Source organism: Mastigoproctus giganteus, unplaced genomic scaffold (genome assembly GCF_048544385.1).
Source record: "Mastigoproctus giganteus isolate SK-2022 unplaced genomic scaffold, ASM4854438v1 scaffold_15, whole genome shotgun sequence".
Taxonomy (NCBI): Eukaryota; Metazoa; Arthropoda; class Arachnida; order Uropygi; family Thelyphonidae; genus Mastigoproctus; species Mastigoproctus giganteus.
In genome coordinates, this window is record NW_028328292.1 from 1,438,969 (window position 1) to 1,463,546 (window position 24,578).

Here is a 24,578-nt window from a genome sequence, read left to right on the forward strand (position 1 = left end):
CATATGCCTCTACTAATGCTAACTGTTTTTTGTAATTGGTTATCCAGTTTTCTCTCTGAGGGTGATTGTAGATGGCTCTCTGTCTTCTAACTTCTCCACTAATGCCCGTGTCCCCCAAGGTTCAGTTCTTTCCTCCACTCTTTTCCTCTTGTATATTAATGACCTTCTTCCATTGACTAGAAATCCTATCCATATTTTTCCCCATGATAGCACATTGCATTCCACTTTCCATTTTGAGAAACCTTTCCCTGCTCGATCATCTTCAACTTGTCGAATAACCGCTACCAATTCCTTAAATGCCAATCTTCAGGTAATTCTCCAGTGGGGCAATTTAATGGCCATAATATGCCAGTTGCATATTATGGTCATTTTTAATCATTAGGAATATTTTGTTAATTTGATCACATTTTCAGATATTACACTCTGAAATATGATTTCAATTTGCATGCTGTCAATGGCATTGTCAAAGATCCAGGAGTAGAAAACAATGCAACTTTTGTCTGAGACTAACTCAGCCACTTTGTGAAAAAATTCTTTCCATTGACAGAATTTGAACATTGGCATTTTCCATTTATTCCAGTGTGGTCAGGACAGTGCTTTATACGGGGTGTCTCAAAAATATTGGTACAAACGTTTAGGGGAGGTAGGTAACATCTAAAGGAATGTGAATCGCATAGGAATCCATAACCGGAAACATCACCATAAGTCGGTACACGGCACTGTTCATCATTTCACAAGAGGAAAAATTTCTGGTTTACTCATTCAAGCAGTAGTCGCCGCACGAAGAGCATGCATCGATATACGAACTGTGAGCTGGCAGACATGCACCTAGTGTATGGATTAGCAGAGGGCCCACACGGTGTGTACCCCCATGTGGCACAACATCGCTTCGCAATAAATGTGTGGGCAGGTATGGTCGGTGACTGCTTAGTCGGCCTATACCTGTTACCATCCCACATGAACTCTGCTAAATATCGGATCTTTCTTGAACAAGTTCTACCAGGGTTACTTGACGATGTTCCAGCAAATGTGAGATGCAACATTTGGTTTCAACATGACGGGGCACCTGCCCATTATGGAAGGTGTGTTCGTGACCATTTGAACAGGCGTTTTGGGCATTGATGGATTGGCCGTGGTGGACCCGTTGCCTGGCCCCCACGCTCACCTGATTTATCAAGCCTTGATTTCTTTCTGTGGGGGGGGGCCCTCAAATCTATTGTGTATGAATCGCCTGTGGATACGGAAATGGATCTCGTGGCAAGACTCGTCTGCACTGCTGCTACTGTCAAAGAAACTCCAGGTATGTTCGATGGTGTCCGCCAATCCATGCTGCGTCGGTGTCACGCATGCATCACCTCTCATGGTGTAACCTTCGAGCATCTGTTGTAACATCATGAAATGCATCCATCTCGTACTCCATTGTTAATATTATGTCAAATAAATGTTTGCCACTAATTACTGTCTTGTATCATTTCTGCTTCTTGTGTCTCTGCTACTACTTTCCCGTGACGTTTCCGGTTATGGGTTCCTATGCGATTCACATTCCTTTAGATGTTACCTACCTCCCCTAAACATTTGTACCAATATTTTTGAGACACCCTGTATATACTGTGCTACCTTCAAGGGCATTTTTTTGAATGTGTAACATTACAGTACAAGTTTCCTATAAAAAATTTACTTTACAGAGTAGGTAGTTGGAGCTTTCATTAAAATGCAAAAAATCAAATCTGCTACTAAACTTTGGAAATCATTGTTTGCCAATTGTATGAAAAAAATTTTGCTACAAATGGCAGTGTTGTTTGTGAAAAGAATCTTCCAGAAAGAAAAAAAAAATTCAGATTGATTGTGGCCATAAAAGGGAAAAGAATGAAAAATTTCCAGACAAGTTGCTTTTAATCAAGTACAGTAATTTAATATTAAGAGATGAGACATGTGACTTTTCAAATGATTTTTGAAAAGAAAAAAAAAAAAAAAGTGTAAATCATAAAACATTACAGACAAACGTACTTTGAGAAAAAATTATCTTAATGCTACTTATGATAATGTTATTTGTGAAATTCATTAAGATATTAGAGAAAAGTGCATCTGGATGTCGATGAAATGCAAATGCTTGTGGCTGTTTTATTATGCATTCAGTACATTGGAAAATGGATGGAGAACCTTCTTGTTTGTTTGCTTGCTTCTATGACAATCAATCAAAAATGTGAATCACTCCACAATTGCAAGATTTGTGCAATGATTCTTTGCAGTTATTATGACCCAACCGAGAATCAACCCATGGCAAAAGCTAGCTTGCATTTTTGTTAGTGACATTGTTTCTTATGTGATAAAAGTAACTTCTGCATTACATGTTTTTAACCCAGACCTGATTCATGTTACTTGGCTTGTACTATGGCTTACATAGGCTTGCAGAAACAATTTAGGATAATTTTGGTGATATTTATTAAAGTTATTTTTTGTGTAAAAAAGATCTTCACAAAAGTTCCTACATGCATAACTATTTACAAAAATATGCTTCCTGTTCCACCAGATCCTATTCCTGTTTTGACAAGATGGAGAACATGGTTATGTGTAGCATTGTGTTATGCAAAAAACTTTGATTCTGTGTATATATATATATAAAGTTATAGATGCTTTTCGTACTTCAGATTCTGCAACTGTTGGCACTGCTGAGGCAATTCTTTCCAGTTCTTTGGTTATAAAATATTAGCTGTTCCCTGAGACTCGTTTTGCTCGGTTACCTAATTATATAACCAAACTTGAACTGTGGGGACTTTCTTTAAGCAATTCAATTGAAGAGGTAGAGAAAGACCAGTTAGAAATTTCAACCATCCCTGCACATAGGAGAGAAAATAAGAAATAAATTTAATAATATTTTTTAAAAGACCTCTGGATTTCATATTTTAAGGAAAATAAATGAATTTGTTAATGGAAATGAACAGGAACTTCCATTTCATATAGAGGCTTGAAAGATGCCCATTTTAATTATCCCAGTAACTTCTGTTAATTTGGAGAAATAGATTATTTTCTGCTTCTAACATGTTTTTTTAATGCCTGCATTTGGATGTTATCTTCATTGTCAGTGAGTGAAACTCGAAAGAAACAAAAATTGGAAAACTTTTGTGCCTCGGCTGTTGGATACCAGCCAGAAAAGTAAATTATATCTGAAGCAGGCGATTGTCAGAAGTTGGGAGTTGCTGTGATCAGATATGAAGCCAACATGTTCAGTAACTGGACATTAGAGATGCCACTGATTTCAAATCGTCATTTGTAACACTTTATATGCAAGAATAGGCTCAAAGCGTAAAAAAAAAAAAAAAAAAAAATTATTTTATGGACATACTTCTTCAGTGACAAAACAAATAATGATACAAATTGAAAGTAAAACCAATAATGAAGGAAACCAAAATTTCCATTAATGTCACTTTTAAATTTTAATTTTTAAATTTGAACATATACTACCAATGTGTCTGGTAAGTGGTTAAAATAATTTTGGATGATAAATACCACAGATTTACAATGGACTGTTGAAAAATATATTATTGTTTACTGTAAGGTTATTCCATGTATGAGTTGTAAAATGATTCTTATTGTAGAACTTTTCATTAAAAAGCTTAGTGTCATATGATTGTGATAAAAATATTATTGCATATGATAGTGTTTTGGAGTTTTTCATGTTTTTGTATATTTTATTGCATATTATTTAATGTCCAGTGATGACATTACCCTGTTTCTTGCCATTTAAGATTGAGCAGTAAAGAAATGATTGTACACTTTAAACAAATGGGCCCTGTTACAGAAGTCATCATTGATAAAGACATTTTGTATCACCATTACAATAATTCCTGTCTTTTATTTCAAGCTTTGTGATGGAATGCCACAAAGTGAAAGACCAGGTATTCGGGTTGATAGTGAAACATCATTGTCTCTCCTGTTCCTGATTGATTATTAGCAAGTAGTAAGCTTCCTGACTTATTATTAGTGAGTGTAGCCAAAACACAGCCATAATTTAGTTAGTTACTCATAAAGAAAAAGAAAAAAAAAATTATAGTAAAATGGAAACAAGTGTCAACATAAGTGACTCATTCAAACTCACCTTTTCTATTCATCTAGACTAATTTTTCCCCCTTCCTTTTTACCATGACTTACAATCAGGTTTCCAAGAAAGTCCATTTTATTTGCTACACCATTCTCAGTATACTGCAGGTCTTGCAAAATCAAAAGAACTTAATTGTATCTAAACATGAAACACCATTTTCTACACCTTGATAATTTGTCTTCAATATTCTGTAAGAAATTTGTTTTGTTCTGAAATTTCAATCTCAGCATTATTAATATTAGGCTTACAAACAAGTTTCCATCTGTTGTACAGAATCCTTCAGTACCACATATGATGTTGCTGTGGTTGGTATCATCTCACAATTCTTCTATATCCACTTCTTTTAAAGTTCCTTCTACATTTCCAGTTATATAATAATAGTAATAATAGTATTTACCATATATTGCAAGGGAGCCACAGGCTTTTGCTGCAGTGAAAAAAAAAAAAAAAAAAAACAGAAGCTGATTATATGCTTTCCTCTTTCTCCTTTGGCTGCAACAGAACCACTTTTCCAAAAGAGTTTTGCACCATAAATATGTTGACACAATTTCATGCTTTCTGCACAGACTCAGTTACCATTTTCATAGTGATGTTCAATTATGAACCTTTGTGTGCTCTGTTACCTGCCTTTGGTAATAGCATTTAAAAATTGCAGTTATGCCATGGTCTTGTGGCACTGAATCTTTCAAGTGGAAAAAAAAACCCATCAGCAGAACTTTTCTTCATTTTGCAGCCACTTTTCAATCAAACTCTACTAACCATTCACAGAATATGCATTGTGCCACCCATGCCTATATGTTATTATGATATGTAATGGAAAGTTCAGTCAGATCTATTCACTTAAAAAAAATAAGGTTTTGAGATTTGTCTATGATCAGTGGTTTCCTTTGTGGCTGCTATCCATATTAATGAAAAAAGAACTGTAATGCATCATTCAATTATTTACTTGCTTTAACCTTTCATGCCATGACAATGGAAACGCCTTCTTGGAAGGTAATAAAACATGATAAAACAAGTGTTTCTTCAGTACTAGAAATGTCTGATAAAGGATATCAACTTATGATCAAATTCAGTTTGGAATTCACTCATCAACAATGGCTGTGTTGGCTCTACCTGATTTGCCAATTATAGTTGTAAAACTGTGATTGGTGAATCACAGTATACACTATAAAGCATATGCTGTGTCAATCTTTAAATTAATGTGATCAGCCAGTATTTGTTCAAAGTGTTCACAAGCTTTTTCTTGTACAATTGGTTCATTCATTGATAGAATCTAGCTGCCAAGAACCATTGAAAAAGACTCTCTTCAACATATACTTCATCTTTTATCCTCTTCAAGTCACAAAGTAGGACAGATCTTTCCATTGTAGTGTCTTTAGATTGAGGCTAGTCAGGCAAATGAGCTTTGTTCTTAATTATTATTGATAAGTAGCTAAGCAGAATTCCATATTCTTGTTTCACATGAATCCCTAGGCGCCTCCGTAGCCAGGTGGGAAGGAGCAGCAGTGCATAGCACACGCTTCTTGATTAGACCGGGGTTCGAGCCCGTCACCACCAAATACGGAGGATGCGGAAAAGTCAGGGAATGACCACCGCATATTCCCGGAGCAATATGGCCTTAGTTGCTAATGCTCCTAAAAACCAAATAACGAACGAACGAACACATGAATCCCCTTTTCTGGTTTCTGTTACATTTTGTGATTATTCCTGCTTTTCTTCTAAACTTAAAACTTCACATTTTGATGTTTAAAACATTTGCAAGAACTACATTGTACAGGAGATTACTGAAAACGGATTGTTTTTAGATCTTGCTTATGTAATTCAACCAGCTTACTCTTTTTTTTTTTTTTTAATTAAAAGTTTCTGAAACTCCTGATGTGGGTATAACAGTAATGTATAAATTTTTTTTTTTCCCATGTCAGACACTATAAACAAGCATGTATATTGTCTATAACAGGGGTGGGCAACCTTTTTAAATGGCAGGCCAAATAAAATGTGTGTGAGGTACATGTGGGCCAATTTTTTTTTTTTTTTTTTAGCTTTCCACAATTTTTAGGATTATTAAAATGGTGTATAATGAAAAAATTGTCATAAACAGTTTTATGGTATTTATTATAATATTTATACATACTCATACATATAATTAATTTTATTAATAAGAAAAATGAAATGCAAATTCAAGATTAATTTGAAAAATATGTAATTAATGATATTGAAATTTCGCAAGATTATTTAATGAAAAAACTTTCGAGCCTACAGGCCAGTAAGCTCCTGGAGTTGATGAAATATACCCTATAATCTTAAGGGAAGTGGCAAGTGAGTGCATTGAACCATTGAGGCTAATTATGCGTAGCCAGGTGGGAAGGAGCAGCAGTGCGTAGCACACGCTTCTTGATTAGACCGGGGTTCCAGCCCGTCACCACCAAATATGGAGGATGCGGAAAGGTCAGGGAATGACCACCGCATATCCCGGAGCAATATGGCCTTAGTTCCTAATGCTCCTAAAAACCAAATAACAACAATAACAACAACAGCTAATTATGCGAGCATCACTAGACTCTGGGGAGATTCCGTTGGATTGGACAAGTGCCAATGTATCTCCCATACATAAGGGTGGTTCTAAGAGTGAAGTCGGAAATTATCGACCTGTCAGTCTGCCTTCAGTGATAGGGAAAAATCATGGAGGCAATGATCAAGGGTGGAATTCAGGATCATTTGGATAGAATTGAAATTCTCAAGGATACTCAGCATGGTTTTGTAAAGGGAAAATCACGTTTAATAAATCTGGTTTGCTATTTTGAAAGGGTCACTCATGAGCTGAATTTAGGGAATAATTTCGACATTGTTTATTTAGATTTCAGCAAAGCTTTTGACTCAGTCCCACATGAGCAGTTGCATTATAAGCTGGAATAGGTTGGAATCACTGGGAAAATCCTTAGATGGATAGCAGGATGGCTTCGGGGCAGAAGTCAGAGAGTTGTGATAAATGGCTATTCCTCAAATTGGGTTGATGCAAGAAGTGGGATTCCCCAAGGATCAGTATTAGGATCACTTGTTTTTAATTTTCATAAACGACATTGATGAAGGGATAGAAGGCGTGATGTCTAAATTTGCAGATGATGTTAAAATTGGTAGAGTAGTTAATGATCACTGTCAAGCTGAGCTTCTTCAGAGAGACCTAGATAGACTTCAGGAATGGTCAGAAAAATGGCAGCAATGCTTTAATCCAACAAAGTGTAAGGTATTACACCTGGGAAACAGTAATCCCAAAATAACTTATTCACTTGGTGGAGTTCAACTAAACCCAGTACTAGAGGAAAGGGACTTGGGTGTTACGATACGGTCAGACATGAAATTCTCTGTGCATTGTAAACAGGTTGCAAGGAAGGCTCATGGTGATAATCTATCGAACTTTTGCAAGTAGAGATAGGGACGTGATAATCCCATTATATAAGGCTTTTGTTAGACCACACTTGGAATACTGTGTTCAAGTATGAAGACCCACCTAAAGAAAGACATCGAGCTTCTTGGAAGGATGCAAAGACAGGTAACTCGCCTGGTGAGATCGGCAAAAGGGCGTCCTTATGAAGAAAGACTTTGAATATGTGGGTTTCAGAGTTTGGAAACTAGACACCTTAAAGGAGATTTGATTGAGGTGTTTAAAGCTCTAATAGGCATCAGTAAAATGAATGAGGATGAAATTTTCAAGATTATAAATTATGCTAGAACTAGGGGACATAAATTCAAGTTACGGGGAGAGATGTTTAGATTGGACTGCAGGAAGTTTTATTTTAGCCAGCAAGTTATAAATTACTGGAATAAGTTGCCTACATGGGTTGTAGAGGCTGACAATTTATGGAAATTCAAAGGACATCTGGATAGTACCTTCAGGTGAGGGAAATGCATAGGATGATAGGTTTAATTTCCTTTTCTTTTATTAATAATTAGTTTGTTTTTTTTATCATTGTTTTATTCATAGGCTTTCTTGCACCATGCGGCCATATTACTAATACTAAGATAAAATTGCAAAAATACAATTATAGTATACAATTATAAAAAAATTAAATTGAAAATTATTATAATTTAAAAGATTTTATAAAACCTCAATAATCTTACACTTCATAATTTACCATTTCATAAAAATAAAGTGGTAAATCACCTCCAAATTTTTTACAGGAACTCCCCGACTTACGTAAGGGTTGCGTTCTATGGAACACTACGTAAGTTGGAATTTCACCCATGCTTGTGCAGCACTCGCAACTGTGCTCGCTGAATTGATTGAATCAAAAAAGAAATGTTCAAACATGTGAATAGAACTCTTTATTGTATTTATTCAATTTTTTTATCTTGTGTGCAGGAAAAATTACAAAAGTGTGCAATTTAAAAAATTTCGAAATTATAAAATTACAAAAAAAGAGAGGAGACAGGCATAACGTCAATATGTTTTACCTCTTGAGCATCATTACCAGAATCGACGTCTTCAACTGATAAGTACGCCACTGCGTAGGTTGAGGGCTGTGGAGATTTAGAAGGGGTCGTCTGCTTAACCTTATGAAAGAACATATTAATGGATGACAGGACAGTGACTTTTCTTTTCATCTTAGATTTTTTTGCAGCAAGCAAGCATATCATTCACCTCTCTGTTAATTTTTAAGAATTGTTCACTGTCAGGATCCATCTTCTCATACCTCGCCATTGCCGATGCAATTTCACAAAATGCCATTGCCATCTCTCTCTGGTGATGAAGCATCTTGGTTCCTCATTTGGTTCATCTTGAGCTTCGTCAGCATTTTCTTCTTTTGCTATTGCTGCCTGCAAGTCAGTAAGTTCTTCGTTAGATAATTCCTTCTCTTCTTCCTCTATTAACTCCTCAACGTCTTTTCTTTGGTATCAACATCCAACTGAAATACCTCTGTAACCTTTACAATCTTATCTGTAACCTCTTCATATGATTCGTCTTTTTCAAACCCTTCAAAGCCTTTTACATGCCATGGGCATATTTTCTTCCATGCGCCATCTAAACAACTTTTAGTAATTTCTGCCTAGGCCTTATTAATGTTTAAGATTGGCATGGTAAATATTGTAAGATTTCCAAAAGTCTCTTAACGTAAAATTTTTCTGATCGTCTACTGCAGACAATGCCTGAGCAAATGTTCTGCATAAATAGTATGCTTTTAAATTCGAAATAACACCCTGATCAATAGGTTGGATAAGTGAAGTCGTGCTTGGGGTTGAAATATGACTCTCACGTTCGAATTGAAATCATCTATATGCGTAGGATATCCAGGAGCATTATCTAATAGAAGCAAAATCTTAAAAGGAACGTCATTGTCTTTACAATATTTTTAAACCTCGGGAATGAAGCAGCATTTAAACCAATCCTCATAGAGAGATATTGTTATCAGTGCTCTCTGATTCGATCAGAAATGCAAGGGGGGCCTTTATCGATGCCCTTAAATGCACGAGGGTTTCCAGAATGGTACATAAGCAGTGGTTTCAATCTGTAATCACCTGCTGTTAGCTCCAAGCAAGAGCGTGGCCCTGTCTTTTGATGCCTTGAAACCTGGCATTGTATTTTCCTCTTTGGCAATGTATGTTCGATCCGACATTTTTTTCAATACAAAGCAGTTTCGTCAACATTAAAAATTTGCTGCATTGAATAGTCGCCATCATCAATAATTTTTTCCAACACATCACAAAATTTCTCTGCAGCTGCAGAATCAGCACTGGCGACTTCACTGCATACTTTAATGTTGTGGAAACCAGCATGATACTTGAATCTATAAAACCACCCGTTGCTTGCCACGAACTTGCATTGGGGTTCGCCGTACTTATCCTTAATATCTTTATAAATACTTGTTGCTTTTGCTTGAATGGTCATTCAAGGACTCAGGGGCACTTGCTTCTGAATCTGATTTTCCATCCATATTATTAACAGCTGTTCCATTTGTGATATAGCACCTGAATGCTGTTTTGTGATCACTGTTGACCTTTGACATGTTCTTATATGCCTGCTGTCCTTTAAAATAGTATTCACTGTTGAAGCACCAAGACATAATTCCCTTGCAATAGATGACAAACTTTGTCCTGCTTCATACTTCTTAATCATTTTCACCTTCATTTCTAAAACTATTTTGTTTCATTTCCTGGCACTACCACCACTTGCACTTTTCGCTGGTCGCTTTCCCTTCATCATTGTAATATATAAATAGGAATGAAGAGAAGTTTCTGAAAATTTGTTTTTTTATATGATTGAAGATTTCGGTGAAGGGGAACACATTTCACCATAGTACCGTAATGTAAAAACCCACAGAATTCCAGTTATTGGGATTATCGCAAATTCAATAAGATCGAGTTTACTACCCATTTGTAATTAGATGCACTAACAGAAAAGCCCAATAAACCAGCAAATGCAAATGTTTTTATCATTTTATGGTCATGACCTCCAGAAACGTGCTTTAGAAAAATATCACAAAGCATTCAAAATTGATTCTTATAACGGAACATTTGATAACGATGAAAGGGTGGTGCAATTTCCCTTATAAATATGACATTTTAGAGAGATAAATAGCTTAGTAATATAGCAAAATTTTCAACTTCCAAGGATATGGAACGAATTACAAAAAAAAAAAAAAAAAAAAAGTGTTATTGGGTTCATATTATGATATTTTCATGATACTTCCATTTATTCCTACGGGATACAAAATACGTTTGCACCGGTCAGCAAAAACTTAAGTAAATTCAAATTTCTTTAAGTCGAGTATTACATAAGTTGGGAGTTCTTGTACTTTTATCCATCGATTATTCACTGACATTTGCCATTGAAATGCATGATATACTTACACTGCAATCACATTCTGCAAAGCCAAGGTCCGTGAACCACTACTGACTGTGTGCAAGTCTATGCCTGCTTACCAGTATTGCCAGAAGCTGTGCTTGCTTACCATTTGGCAGCACTGCTGCTTACTCAAGTCATATATCACACAAATTATTCATTAGACTAAGACTAAGATGATTCATTCAAATGATTCATGTTAAAAACAATTTAATAGCAAATATAATAAAAATTGCAATAAGCATAATTTTATGATATATATTCTTCGACGAGCCGTTTATTATATACATATTTTGAAAATGAACATGAGCTGGAGGTTGCCCACCCCTGGTCTATGACATATGCTATAGAAAACTTTTCAAGTTCTAATGCAAGGTGAATTGAAACTTCACCTTATGCCTGTAGATTTTGTTACATTTGTAAATTCATTATAAATAACTTCGTTTTAAATGGGCTTGACTATATATGTCTGTGGACAACACACACACACATGTACATGCAGTTATGCACAATAGTGTTTCCATTTATTATTATTATTATTAGCTATATGGTGCAAGGAAGCCTGGGGCTTATGCTGCACCAGCCAAAAAAAAAAAAAAAAAATTCTGAATTACCCAGAGAGAGAGAGAGAGAGAGAGAGAGAGAGAGAGAGAGAGAGAGAGAGAGAGAGAGAGAGTCAGAAGTAGAAGGGAATCGCCAAGAAAGAGAAGAATGATGATATCCAGCTCAGGACCCTGGGTGTGCCAAGCCCATACTCACCAGATGTGAGCCCCTGGGGTTAATTCTAAATATTTGTAAAAAGAAACCTTGGGTATGTTATTTGCTGTCTTCATTTATTAATCTACATCCTGTATTTCTAACACATTCTGTAATCTGATTTTATTACAGAATTCTTTTCATGTAAATATCTGTTAATTTATATCTAATTTAATTACAGTACTGCATGTTTGACTAAATGAACAGTAATAGAAAACTTTTCAAGTTGTATCTTATGATCTGGAAGTAATTGCCAAAAGGAAAGAAAGGAAAGAAATCCATGCACTGTGTTTGGTTTTTGCAGCTGTCTGCTAGATATGGATCAAACATATTGATAATGTTCTGGGAAGCAATGAGATTAGCTATTGTGTGTGATCTTGCTGCTTCTGTTCTGACTGCTGTGAATGGAGGAAGTGGAAGTAGTGTGTATGTGGAATGGGGAGGACACTGCCAAGGCCATATATTAAAGAGCTGGATATATCTTGCATGTGTATAGCATATCTAAAGATTTCATCCTGCCATACAGTATGCCTCCCCAACTACCTCATCTCCATCAATGTATCATGAAGAATCGAACTAAAGAAAAAAAAAATATATATCTAAATTTCCCAAAAAATTCCTAATTTATTTCTCAAATATGTATGAACTTAATTCATGTCAGCTAAGCCCCCCTTACTTTTTTTGACAGAATTGTAATTACTGTTGTACTAACTGCCTCATCTCTCATTTGTCTTAGTTATTTGTTCTATGATGCCTTTTTAGAGACTTCCCCATTTGTATTCTATTTTTGATCTCCTTTGGCTTGTTCTCTTTTCTCCCTTCTGTCAGATTTACGTCTTGCCTCTATTACTTTCCTAACTCAAGAAATCACTCAGAATGATTTAACTTTCTTCTTTGAAACACTGCTTTCTGTGATCAAATTTTCCTAACAGCAAAGTAATTTTTCATGATTTCAATGTTCACAACTACAGCTTGCTTAAGTTTTCTAATTGTTCTGAGATAACCGAAAGAGTTTCCAAGTTTTTTGCTCTTATTAATGACCAACTTTTTATTTGAAAAGTATTTCTTGACTGAATGTCTAATATGAAAGAGGTTGTTTATGCATGGGTATGGCACTTCCATCATTTCTACTACCCAGATAGTATGAACGCATCATTTATTCATATATCTCATATTGTGACACCTTCACAACAAGTTGCCTAGGTATTGCACTACTTCGAATAAATAACACTTCTCTGGTAGAGAAGACTACTATTACTTATTCTCAGATGGGCACCACCACCACCACCCAGACGGCACCGTTTTGAAGTAGTTTGAAGCCAACTAGCTTCAAAACGGTGCCGTCTGGGTGGTGGTGGTGCCCATATGAGAATAAGTAATAGTAGTCTTCTCTACCAGAGAAGTGTTACTTATTCGAAGTAGTGCAATACCTAGGCAACTTGTTGTGAAGGTGTCACAATATGAGATATATGAATAAATGATGCGTTCATACTATCTGGGTAGTAGAAATGATGGAAGTACCATACCCATGCATAAACAACCTTTTTCAAACTTTTTATTTACTTACTATGGTACCAAACAATCATAACTACACACTTAATGCTCTTAATGCTTTTCACCAAAAACCATTCAGATTTTACAGTTAATGATATTGTATTAGGTACTTGGTGATAGGTAGGTTCTTCTCCAGTGGAGCCTCTGTTCCATGGCCATTCTCAGCCTTGTCTTATTTAGCATTAAAGCAATGTAAAATGGTATGATCTGATTTCTTTGGTTGGACCGTTGTTTTAAAGCTTCTGATTCTAATATTCACTTTTCATATCATTGAAATTATTCTTGTAGGAATCCTAAGTATTGAACATATATCATTTAATATCTTGCTCAATTTTCCAACTGAAAGAGACTAGAAGATTCTTGAATAATCTCAATATTAAGAAGTCTCAATTTTCAGGTGGCATTTTTCCACTTGCCATTAAAACCCACATTCACTCCTGTTTTGTGTCACCTTTCTATACTTTTATACTATGATTTCTTTTATTCTGCATGGAAATTTGCCCATATCCAGCCAATTCATGAGAAGGGTGAGAAATGAGTCATATCTGATTATTCACCCCCTATTTTTAAGTTATCATAACTTTTTTATGTTTTTACCAATATTAATGAAACAAGTGTTAAATGATTCATAATTTTTTGAAGTTTTTGACATTATATTTTAAAATTCCACCATGCTCCAAGCATTTACAATTCCTTAAACCTCCTTCACATTTTCTTAAACAAACTGGTATCTTCTCTACTGCTGATTGTGGAAAGTTAATTGATCCTCTGTGAGCACATTGGTGATTGTTGCTTTCAGTTCATCCAAGTTGCACATTTTTTTTGGCAAACCTCTTCACTAGCCCACACCATATAAAAAAATTACCAATCATCAAAGCATGAGGTCCAGGATGCAACAGGCCATTCATGCACACCATGTCTGTCAATCCACTGCACTGGGAAATGATTCTGCAGCTATGACCTAATTTTTGAAAAATATTTGCAGAATGAGGAATTGCTCCATCCTGTGTAAAATTAAGTTTTAGTATTGTCCTACTGTGAAATAACTGACCACATGAGTTTTCAACATTCTGGGGTAACTTTTAGCGTTTATTGTGTTTCGCAGAATGATATGTCCAGTGACTGTGGATGATGCGATACTGCACTAGACTGTTACCTTTGGATTAACCTGAGCCTTTTCAACACATCTGGATTTTCTGCTGCCCAGTAATAGCAGTTGTGTCTATTAACAAAACCACCAATGCAAAACACAGCCTTGTCACTCCAAACAGCTCTGGCCACTCAATTTTCCACTCCAACATCATTTTTGCGAATTCCATCCTTTTATCACAGTCATCAGGAAACATTTTCTGAATGTAATCTGGCCTCCTTTATTTGAAAGTCATTTCTTTCTTGGGGGTGGTCACAACTGCATAACAAGAGAATTCACTTTCATGAGCACATAGAAATCATGCATTGATTTCTATGTGCTCATTGGAAACAACTCAGTCACTGTTGCAATGTTGTCTAGAATCTGCAAGGTCTCCTTGTTCCCTTTCTATTAGTGACAGCCTGTTGCCATTAACTTCTGATGGCAATTTTTTTGTTTTTGCATCTAGCGTCTTAGATTTCACATTCAACCCTACTTTACCTGAACTCTTATAAAAGATCTCTAAACCTTGTAGCAGAATGTGATTTTGTCCCTCAAGGAACAACAAATCATTTAATGTAGGTTAAAAAATAATGAAGTTACAATAGTTTAAAAATAGGGAGTCACTTAATGGACACCCTATATGTTATCTGGTTCAGTTTCATCAACTTCTGAATTCCACAGAATTTTTACAGTTTTGACTTGTGTAAGTCCCCATTGTCTCAGATCTTGTTCAAAGGGTGTGCTCTCTATTACAAGTAATAGTAGCCATTCAGAAAAATGGCTACTATTACTTGTAAACACAACACAGTTAAAGTTGGCCACACATCTCTATAGAGTTTTAAGGAAATTTGTGTACATGTATATATATATATACAGATCTCCTAAAAAAATGTGCATGTGTGTATGCATATTCATACCCCTTTGGTGCCTCACATGAAAAAAGATATTCATACTCACAAAAGGGGTTATTAAATACTTCAAAATCTTGTGTTACTTTCTGTTATAAGGTTCTTTATTTTAATTAATATATAAAATTAAGCACTTTAATTAAGCATTCTTTTTCTCTTCAACTGGTCTAACTGTAAAATATACATCGTAAAAAAATAAATAAATCTGGGACCAGCTAGATTATTTCTTCTTCTAGTATATTTAACTTCTAAAATTACTTTGATTTGAATGAGACCACTTTCTCAAAAAAAAGTAATAATAATATATATATATATATATATATATATATCTGTATATATATACATGCAATAAATATTTATGTATACAGTCTGTCCTCGTATAGCACGATAGTTGCGTTCCTAGAAACCCTCGTGTAATATAAACAACAGGCCCTTTTGGGAAAAGTAGGGTTAGGTGCCGACCACCCAAGATTGAACACACATTTGGAACCAAAACATTACCAAACAATAAATAATCGGGTAATTTTAATCGTTATAAAATACGTTAAGTATTTTATAACGATTAAAATACGTAATAAAAGTATTATAATAAAGTATTTTTTGTATTTTTTAATACTAAAAAAGTATTTTTTTACGAATAAAATACGTATTTTATTCGTAAAAGATTTATTATATTAAATAAAATAGTCGTAATAAAATACTTAACGTATTTTATAATACGTAAGTGGTAATAAAATATTGCTAATGCTTTTGCTTCTATCGTAAGCAAACTTGCTTTTTGTTTGATTTTCTATCCAAACAGATGACAGCCGTTCCATCTCTTCCAATTCTTGTGTCTTAATCTAATGGATTTTAATTACACTGAGTTGTTCCTGCTATGAAAGTTGTTTTTATTTTCTCTGCATTCTTTGTAATTCTCGGCGTTGCCTGATTTAGGTCTATAGCACGTGCAATATCACATGGCCTTTCATTTCGCTCAAAGCGTTTCACAATTTCATATTTTTTCTCTATCGACAGAGGCGGACAGAAGCCTTACGGGGTAAACCACGGTGGGCCGGAGGCCGGTGTGATTTTGGCCATAAACCGTAGTATGAGGCCACTATAAATTTTCCCGGTTAAGAATTTTTGACTCAGTCCGCCTCTGTTTATCGATATTGCTTTTTTTTTTTTTTTTTCTGAATCTGCAGTGTCTTAGCCAGAACGCTTCCTTTTCACACCTTTTAATTATTTTACTCATTTTTAGGGAATAAAGCACAATTACAAAACGAGGAGGCACGCTTGATACACATAAACAAGCTGCGCGCGTGTAGCAACTGAATAAACAACACCGTAAAGGCCGAGATACACTATTAACACCTCACATTTTACTAAAGCACATTTCTGGGGGTTACTACCATAAAACAATAAAAATAATTTCCAGTTGCGTTTCTGCTAGTGGAATCTGTTATAAACTGGTAGTAAACTCCATCTAATTGCATTTGCTATTATATCGATAACTGGAATTGTGTTGGTTTTTACGTTATTATGGTGAAATGTGTTTCCCCTTCACTGATATAAAACACATAAATACATTTTCAGAATCTTCTTCATTCCTATCGTGTTGGTTCAGTTGGGGTGATTCCGCGTTCGACTGCCATTTCTTGTAAACACAAAGACGAATCGTGTATAAGCGAATTCGGTTCGTGTTATATAAGATAACGTTCCCCTATTTATAAATCGTGTATGATCGAATTCGTGTAATGTAAACACGTGTTATACGAGGACCGACTGTACTTTATTGCTTTAGAATATTTAATGTATTCACTTTTTTTTGCAAGTTCCATTATTCCTCCCCCCCCCCACCCAAGAGAAATATCTGACCTTCTAAGAAAAGAATGATTTACATTAATAATGCTTTATCTTATAGGAATGCTACAAACCCCTTTTGGAACTGTATAAAGAAAATAAGCAACTTTATAAAGAACTGTTGAATACAGTGGAGCAAAGCTTGCCGGAAAATACAGTAAAAGAGTTACTGATGCTACAGCATAATTGTACTCCATGTTCGTCCACAAAAATTCAGAATATAAGAATTCAGACCCTAAGGGATATATGGGTTTCTAATAAACAAGAATCAAAAATTTTCAATGAAAGTGTAAATGAGAGTGATTTTTGCAGAGATGATATTAGTCAATAAATAGTTTATAATTTCTGTTTTCAGTTGCATTATTTTTTATATATTAGTAGACCACTTTGCATGTGGCAGTTATCCATTTTTTATCATAGTCATGCAAGGCAGGATCAATTGTAATACTTAATTTTTTTTAATGAAAATCTCCAGATGTGAAAAAATTAGAACCTATGGTACTTAGTATCATGCATGAATTGAAAATTCAGAGGATAGAAGAAGATACTTGTTGACATTAGACTTGAACTTCTGTAGATTATAATTTTCAGAAAATACATGAGGAAGATCGTTAGAGAAAACAGAAGTTAAAGGGATTAATAAAAAGTTGATTCTGTGAGTTTGAAGTTGAACAGTAAATGGATGTTGACTGGTTGCTGCATATGGTTGGACTGGTTTAAAAGAAAGATGAGAAATTACAGAAGCCAATTCAGCAGAATAGTGCCCATGGAAGTATCTATAGGAAGAGCACACAGTAGAAAAAGAGCATCTATGAAACAGAGTGGAGGGACTTTGTAAGTGACAGGTCATTAATTAACTTGACTACTCTCTTTTGAATAGAGCCTAAAAGAGTGAGAGAGGATTTGGGACACCATCCCTGATGTGAGAACAATATTCCATGATAGGACAGATTTGAGATTTGTACAGAGTGAGTAGTTGTTTAGAAAAAAAAAGTAACACTGAGAGAAAAAGAGAAAACTCAGTTTTTTAGATGTAGAAGAAGCAATATTTGTGATGTGCTTATGTCAAGAGAGATTATAAGTCATGGTAATCCCTAATAGAGATCTGAATATCATCAACTCAAAGATACACTCAGATCTCTATCATCAAAGATAAAGCATAGTAGCAACAGAGTCCTTTTTTGCGAGATATAAGACAGGCCGAGTTTTAGATGTAATGAAATTTACTGTTATTTTTGCCCACTGGATCATAATTTAAGCAATTTATAGTGGATATTCAAGAAGTTGAAGCTGTTTGTGTAGGGCAAGGTTTCTCAAACAGGAAGGTGGAATGTAATTTTGCTGTCATCAGCAAAACTATGGATAGGATTTCCAGTCAGTGAAAGAAAAGAGTGGAAGTAAGAACTGAAGCATGGGGAACTGTAACATTAGTGGAGAATTTATAGGACAGAGAGTAGGTGATCAGAGAAAAACTGAATAACCAGTTGCAAAAAACAGCCAGTAGTCCATAGGATTAAAATAATTTGAAACGTGATTGAAAGCCGTAGAAATCTCAAGAGCAACTGCTTGAGTTTTACTAAACTTTTCCATTGAATTTGTCCATAGATGGGTTACATCTATGGACAAATTCAGCCAAATAAAGTTAATAATAAATATAGTTAAAAGATAATAAATATGATTAATTCACACTTAAATTTTCAAAATAATGATCCTGCCATTTATGCATTTTTTACATTGGTTATATAATTGCAAATGAGCTTCTTCAGAGCCCTTTATTGATAATTCCTTGATTGCACTTGTCATATTTGCTATAATCTCTTCTTCTAGAAAATGATTATCCCTTTAATAAGTTTTTTAGTTTGAGGGAGTAAAAAAAATAGTAATACATATTAATATATACAATAATACATATTATATAAATATATATAAAAATGTATATAAACATATACAATAGAAGCCACTGTCATTCAGTTTAATTGTACAAAATTTAAAATATAAGAAGTTATCAAATTTAAAATATAAGAAGTTATCAAATTTAAAATAAAATAATTTAGCAAAAATTTTGCCAGACTTTCACTAATCAAATTACTTTGCATTTCCATAAACCATGGTTATGTTGTGGCTTCTTGATAAGATAATATGTACCTGGGTTTATATATTCATTCTATGTTTTCTTTGCCATTAGTTGTAATTCATGTAAACTCATATTATTACATTAAATTTTATTTAACTTATTGTGCATTATAAAAATGTCTCCTCTCAGTATTTTAAACTAAAATTATGCAGACAATTTTGTAAAAAAAAACAACCTAATCCTTGTATTTTTTTAGTATTATCACAATATAAATAATGATAACTGCTGCCAAAAATGCATTCTACTCTGTAGTGGTGTTATATAAGAAAGTTTGGAACAGCTATTGTAAAAAAAAGAGAGCAGCAACATAAAATGAAAGAAAGTTTAAAAAAATGTGGAGTTGGGGGAAACCCCCAGAGCCACATTGCAATTAACACTATACACTATGTGCATTATAAAAAGAACCATTATTATTTAAAAATTGTTTACTTAACTTACTATTCTCTAAAAGTTTATTTTATTTTCTATATATATTTACATGGCAAAAAACTAGGTGAATAAGGAGGATGTATGTTGAAAGACAGATGCAGATTATTTGGAAATGTATTCAAATTTGGAAATTTGCTCATATCCAGCCAGTTCCTGAAAAGAGTGGCAAATCCCTCCCATCCAGTTATCGCCCTATTGCAGTTACTTCTACTCTTTCTAAAGTAATGGAGAACTCAATTAACTGCCAACTCTTAAACTATCCAGAAACTTTCCATCTGATTAACAATTGCCAGTATGGATTTTGTCAGTCAACCCACTTGTGATATTCTGGCTTATGTTACCCATCCAGTGTTCTCCCCAGGGCCTAAGGTGCCTCCGTAGCCAGGTGGGGAGGAGCAGCAGTGTGTAGCACACGCTTCTTGATTAAACCGGGGTTCGAGCCCGTCACCACCAAATATGGAGGATGCGTAAAGGTCATGGAATGACCACCGCATATCCCTGGAGCAATATGGCCTTAGTTGCTGATGCTCCTAAAAAAAAAAAAAAAAACCAAATAACAACCACCAACCAACCCAGGACCTATTGAAAGGGTGTACCGCCTGGCTAAAATACAAGCGATTCTCATGCCACTGCTCACTGATCTCGATCAATATTAATTCGAACATACTATGCAATTGAGATAAATGCAACAGGAGCATATAATGTTAAATTATGCAATTAATTTTTGCTCTAGATCACTTAAGTCACATTTATAAATAACAGAAAATTTTATAATACAGTTTTGCAAAGTATTACACTTCCCCACCTGGCTACTTCATGATGCCACCCGGCTGGCAAAGTTTTCAGGAAAGAACACTGCCATCTATGGAAAGGTTTGGTGAAACTCAAGCAGTTGCTCTTCACATTTCAGACTTTTGATTGTGTTTGGCATAAAAGTCTTCTAAATAAGCTTCCATCATATGGTTTGCCAAGTGTGTTTTTGTAACTGGGTATGCAGCTTTCTCTCTGACAGCTGACTGGGTGGTGGTAGATGGGTTTCTGTCTTCTAAATTCTCCACTAATGCTGGTGTTCCCCAAGGTTCAGTTCTTTCTCCCACTTTTCCTCTTGTACATTAATGACCTTCTTCCATTGACTGGAAATCCTATCCATAGTTTTGTTCATGATAGCACATTGCATTCCACCTTCCAGTTCGAGAAACCTTGCCCTGCTCAAATAGCTTCAACTTCTCGAATATCCACTACCAATTCCTTAAATGCTGATCTCCAGTGGGGCAAAGATAATTTAGTTGATTTCATTTCTTCTAAAACTCAGTCCTGTCTTATATCTTGCAAAAAGGATCCTTCTACTCCTATGCTTATCTTCAATGATACTCTGATTTTTAGGCAAGATCGTACATCGCTATTCGGGATTACCCTGACTTCTAATCTCTCTTGGTATAAGCACATTACAAATATTGCTTCCTCTACATCTAAAAAACTGGGGTTTTCTCTTCCCCTCTCGGTGTTACTTTTCTTCCAAGCAGCTGTTCACTCTGTACAAATCGCAAATCTGCCCTACCATGGAATATTGTTTCTACATCTGGGGCGGTGCCTCCAAAACCTCTCTTAGGCTTCTAGATTCCATTCAGAAGAGGGTAGTTAGGTTAATTAATGACTCATCTCTAACAGAGTCTCTCCACTCTCTGTCTCATAGATGTTCTGTTTCTGCTGCATGTCTTTTCTATGATTACTTCCACTGTTCTTCTGAATTGGCTTCTATAATTCCTGCTCTCTCTCTTTCAAATCAGTCCAAACACATGCCGTTACCACTCAACATTCTTTTACTGTCCAAGTTAACTCACAGAACCAACTTTTCTTCTTCCTTATTTATTCATTCAACTTCCGTTTTCTGGAACAACCGTCCCTCATAAGTATTTCCTGATAATTGTGATCTACAGAAGTTCAAGTCTAATGTCAACAAATATCTTCTTTCATCTTCTCAATGTCCAACCCATGCATGGTACTAAGTACTATAAGTTCTAATACCCCTTGTGTTTGGGATTTTCATAAAAAAAAAATAAAATCTCACATAAATAACAGGAGCATTGTCATGAAATAATTTCCAATGTTTGCTTGCTCGAAGATCAGGTGTCTTTCTTATGATTGCATTTTTCAAGTGTATGGTTGTTTCTAAATTTAAAGCCTTGCTATCAGTATAACCTCATATAGTATTGATATCTGATATTTATATGACGTAGGCTTATGTTGCTGAACCCATTGTTAGCTGAAACATACTAAATTGAAACTAAAGCTGCAAACGTGAAGAAAAAAAAAAAGCATAAAAAGAAAAAGCATTTGTACTTTCCATATAGTTAAGGCTTTTACAATCCATATTCTCCTCTCAATATTTTAAACTAAAATTATGCAGACAGTTTTGTGAAAAAAAACCAACCCAACCCTTGTATTTTTAATATTATCACAATATAAATAATGATAACTGCTGCAAAAATGCATTCTACATTGTAGTGGTGCAATATAAGAAAGTTTTGAACAGCTATTGTAAAAAAATGAGAGCAGCAATGTAAAATGAAAGAAAGTTGAAAGCTTTGGTATCTCTATGAAATGAGATAAAAATTTGGATTTGTAGTGCTATTTGCTTTATATGGTGCTGTTGTTGGATAATGATTAATTGAGTTAATGCCTTTAAAGAAGCTGGTATATTTTTAATGCAAATTAGATTATTTGAAGTATTTTTCAGCAGATCATTTGGATTGTGAAATTTATTCACAATTCAGATAAAAGAATCACACACACACACATTAATACACACAGAAAAAGAAGATAGATGGAATACACAGGTATGTAATCTTTGTTTCTACTAACTGCTAGTCTGTACAAGATTTCTGTTGTGAAGAAACAAACGCCCTTTACTTCAAAGAAGCTTATGTAGGAAGGATACAGAAATGAGTCACACTGAATTTGACAGTGATATATGAAATGAAAGTTTTATTGTGGATCATTTTTTGTAATTATTGCTTGTAGAGAGCTCATTTTCTTTTTTTTTTTTTTTTCTTTTTTGTAACATATAAAAATGTGGGGGTTTATGGATGGGTTTATACAGTGAATGGGTTTATGCAGTGAATTTCAGATGTATGAACTAATTTTGTTTATTGTGTAATTTGTATTGTTTTTTTTTTTGTTGAAAATTTACTTTTATATAAAAAAATTTAATGCATACATTAGTATATCAGTAGTGGAAAATGATGCAAAGGAGCAAACTGATATACCCTCAGCAAAAAAAAAAAAAAACAGCGTAAATGTTTCACAATACAAGAAGCCAGAAATATTAATTTCTGGCTTCCTCCAGAAATTGACTTTTTGTTGGCTTTTTTAACCTTCCTGGAAGGCTTTCATTCAGAGAATTAAACATTTTCACATTTCACCCATTGTAAAAAAAAAAAAAAGTACAAATTTCATCCCGTTGTTAGGTATGTTCAACTCTCTTCTGTCCATCTCATCTTCTTTTAATTAGCCAGGAATGAAGAATTTACATTTTTATGTGTTTAAAATATCATATATGATGGTATGTACACTTACCGTGTATCTCAAATTGAGAGGTCATGTCTTCAGTTCTTATTTAAGTATAGTATAAGTATGTCAAATAAAAGAAAAAAATATAGATAAGAAAGCTCAAATTATGCAGTTGTTCCCTCCTCACATAAGCTGAGGCTGGCAGTTCTTCAAACTGCCAGCCTCAGCTACCTGCAGTGGCAACTTGTTCTGGTAATATCAACAACTTGCTGGCTAAAAGAAAACTTCCTACAATCTAGTCTAAATCTGTTCCTATGTAATTTGAAACTATGGCTCCTAGTTTTGGAATTATTTATAATAGTGAAAATTCATTTTATTAACCCTTCAGGCCTTATAAACCTCAGTCAGATCCCTGCTAATGTGCCTGGTTTTCAAGCTCTGTAGCACACGTAATCAAAGTCTTTCCTTGTGCAGTCGCCCTTTTACTGATCTCACTCTGTGAATTGCTCATATTTGGAACCTTTCAAGAAGGTCAGTGCCTTTTTTGTAGATGAGGTCTCCATACTTGGACACAGTATTTCAGTTGCAGTCTTACAATTGCCTTGTATAATGGGATTATGGCCTCTCTACCCTACAGAATAGCATTCAATAAATCATTGATAGGACACCATAGGCTTTCCTGACTGCCTGTTTATGCTGCTCAGAGCACTTCATATCTGTCCGTATTGTAGCTCCCAGATCTCTTCCTTCTTCTATTCTATTTTTTAATTCAACCCCACCAAGTGTATAAGTTATTTTGGGGTTGCTGTTCCCCAAGCGTAACACTTTGCCTTTTGCTGCATTAAAACAGTTGCTACTTTTATGACTATTCTTGAAGACTGTTCAGTCATCTTGAAGGAGTGCTGCTTGGTACTGATCGTTAAAAAAAATCTCCCAAGCTTCACATCATCTTCAAATTTTGACATCATGCCTTCCATTCCTTTGCTGATATTATTTATGAAAATCAGAAACAGTAGTGATCCAAGAATTGGTCCTTGGAGGATCCCACTTCTGACATTACACCAATCTGAAAAATATCCATTAATCATGACTTTCTGCCCTGCAGTCATCCTACGGTCTATCTTAGAATCATTCCAGTAATCCCAATATGTTCCAATTTATACAGTAATTTCTCATGAGGGTCTAAATCAACTGCCTTGTTGTTTGATGATCAGATTGCACATGTGCAATCAAAATGCTATTTACTATGGAAAATTCTAGACATATTGAGTTACAAAATAAAATGTTTTTCTTATTTGATGTTGAAATATTTTTTAAAAAATTTAGTTTTCTGAAACTTTTTAATCCTTCCTTATGTATTTACAGAATTTGATTTT

General features: G+C 34.7%; 1 protein-coding gene across 1 annotated transcript in view; it reads left to right on the forward strand.

The window, feature by feature from the left end:
* Positions 1–17,460, forward strand: part of Sbp2 (SECIS-binding protein 2) — a 303,049-nt gene extending 285,589 nt beyond the window's left edge. The window contains exon 15 of the mRNA XM_090389376.1: positions 17,191–17,460. Coding sequence (XP_090245502.1) covers positions 17,191–17,460 — 270 coding nt within the window. The remainder of the gene's footprint in view (positions 1–17,190) is intronic.
* The last annotated feature ends 7,118 nt before the right edge of the window (positions 17,461–24,578 follow it).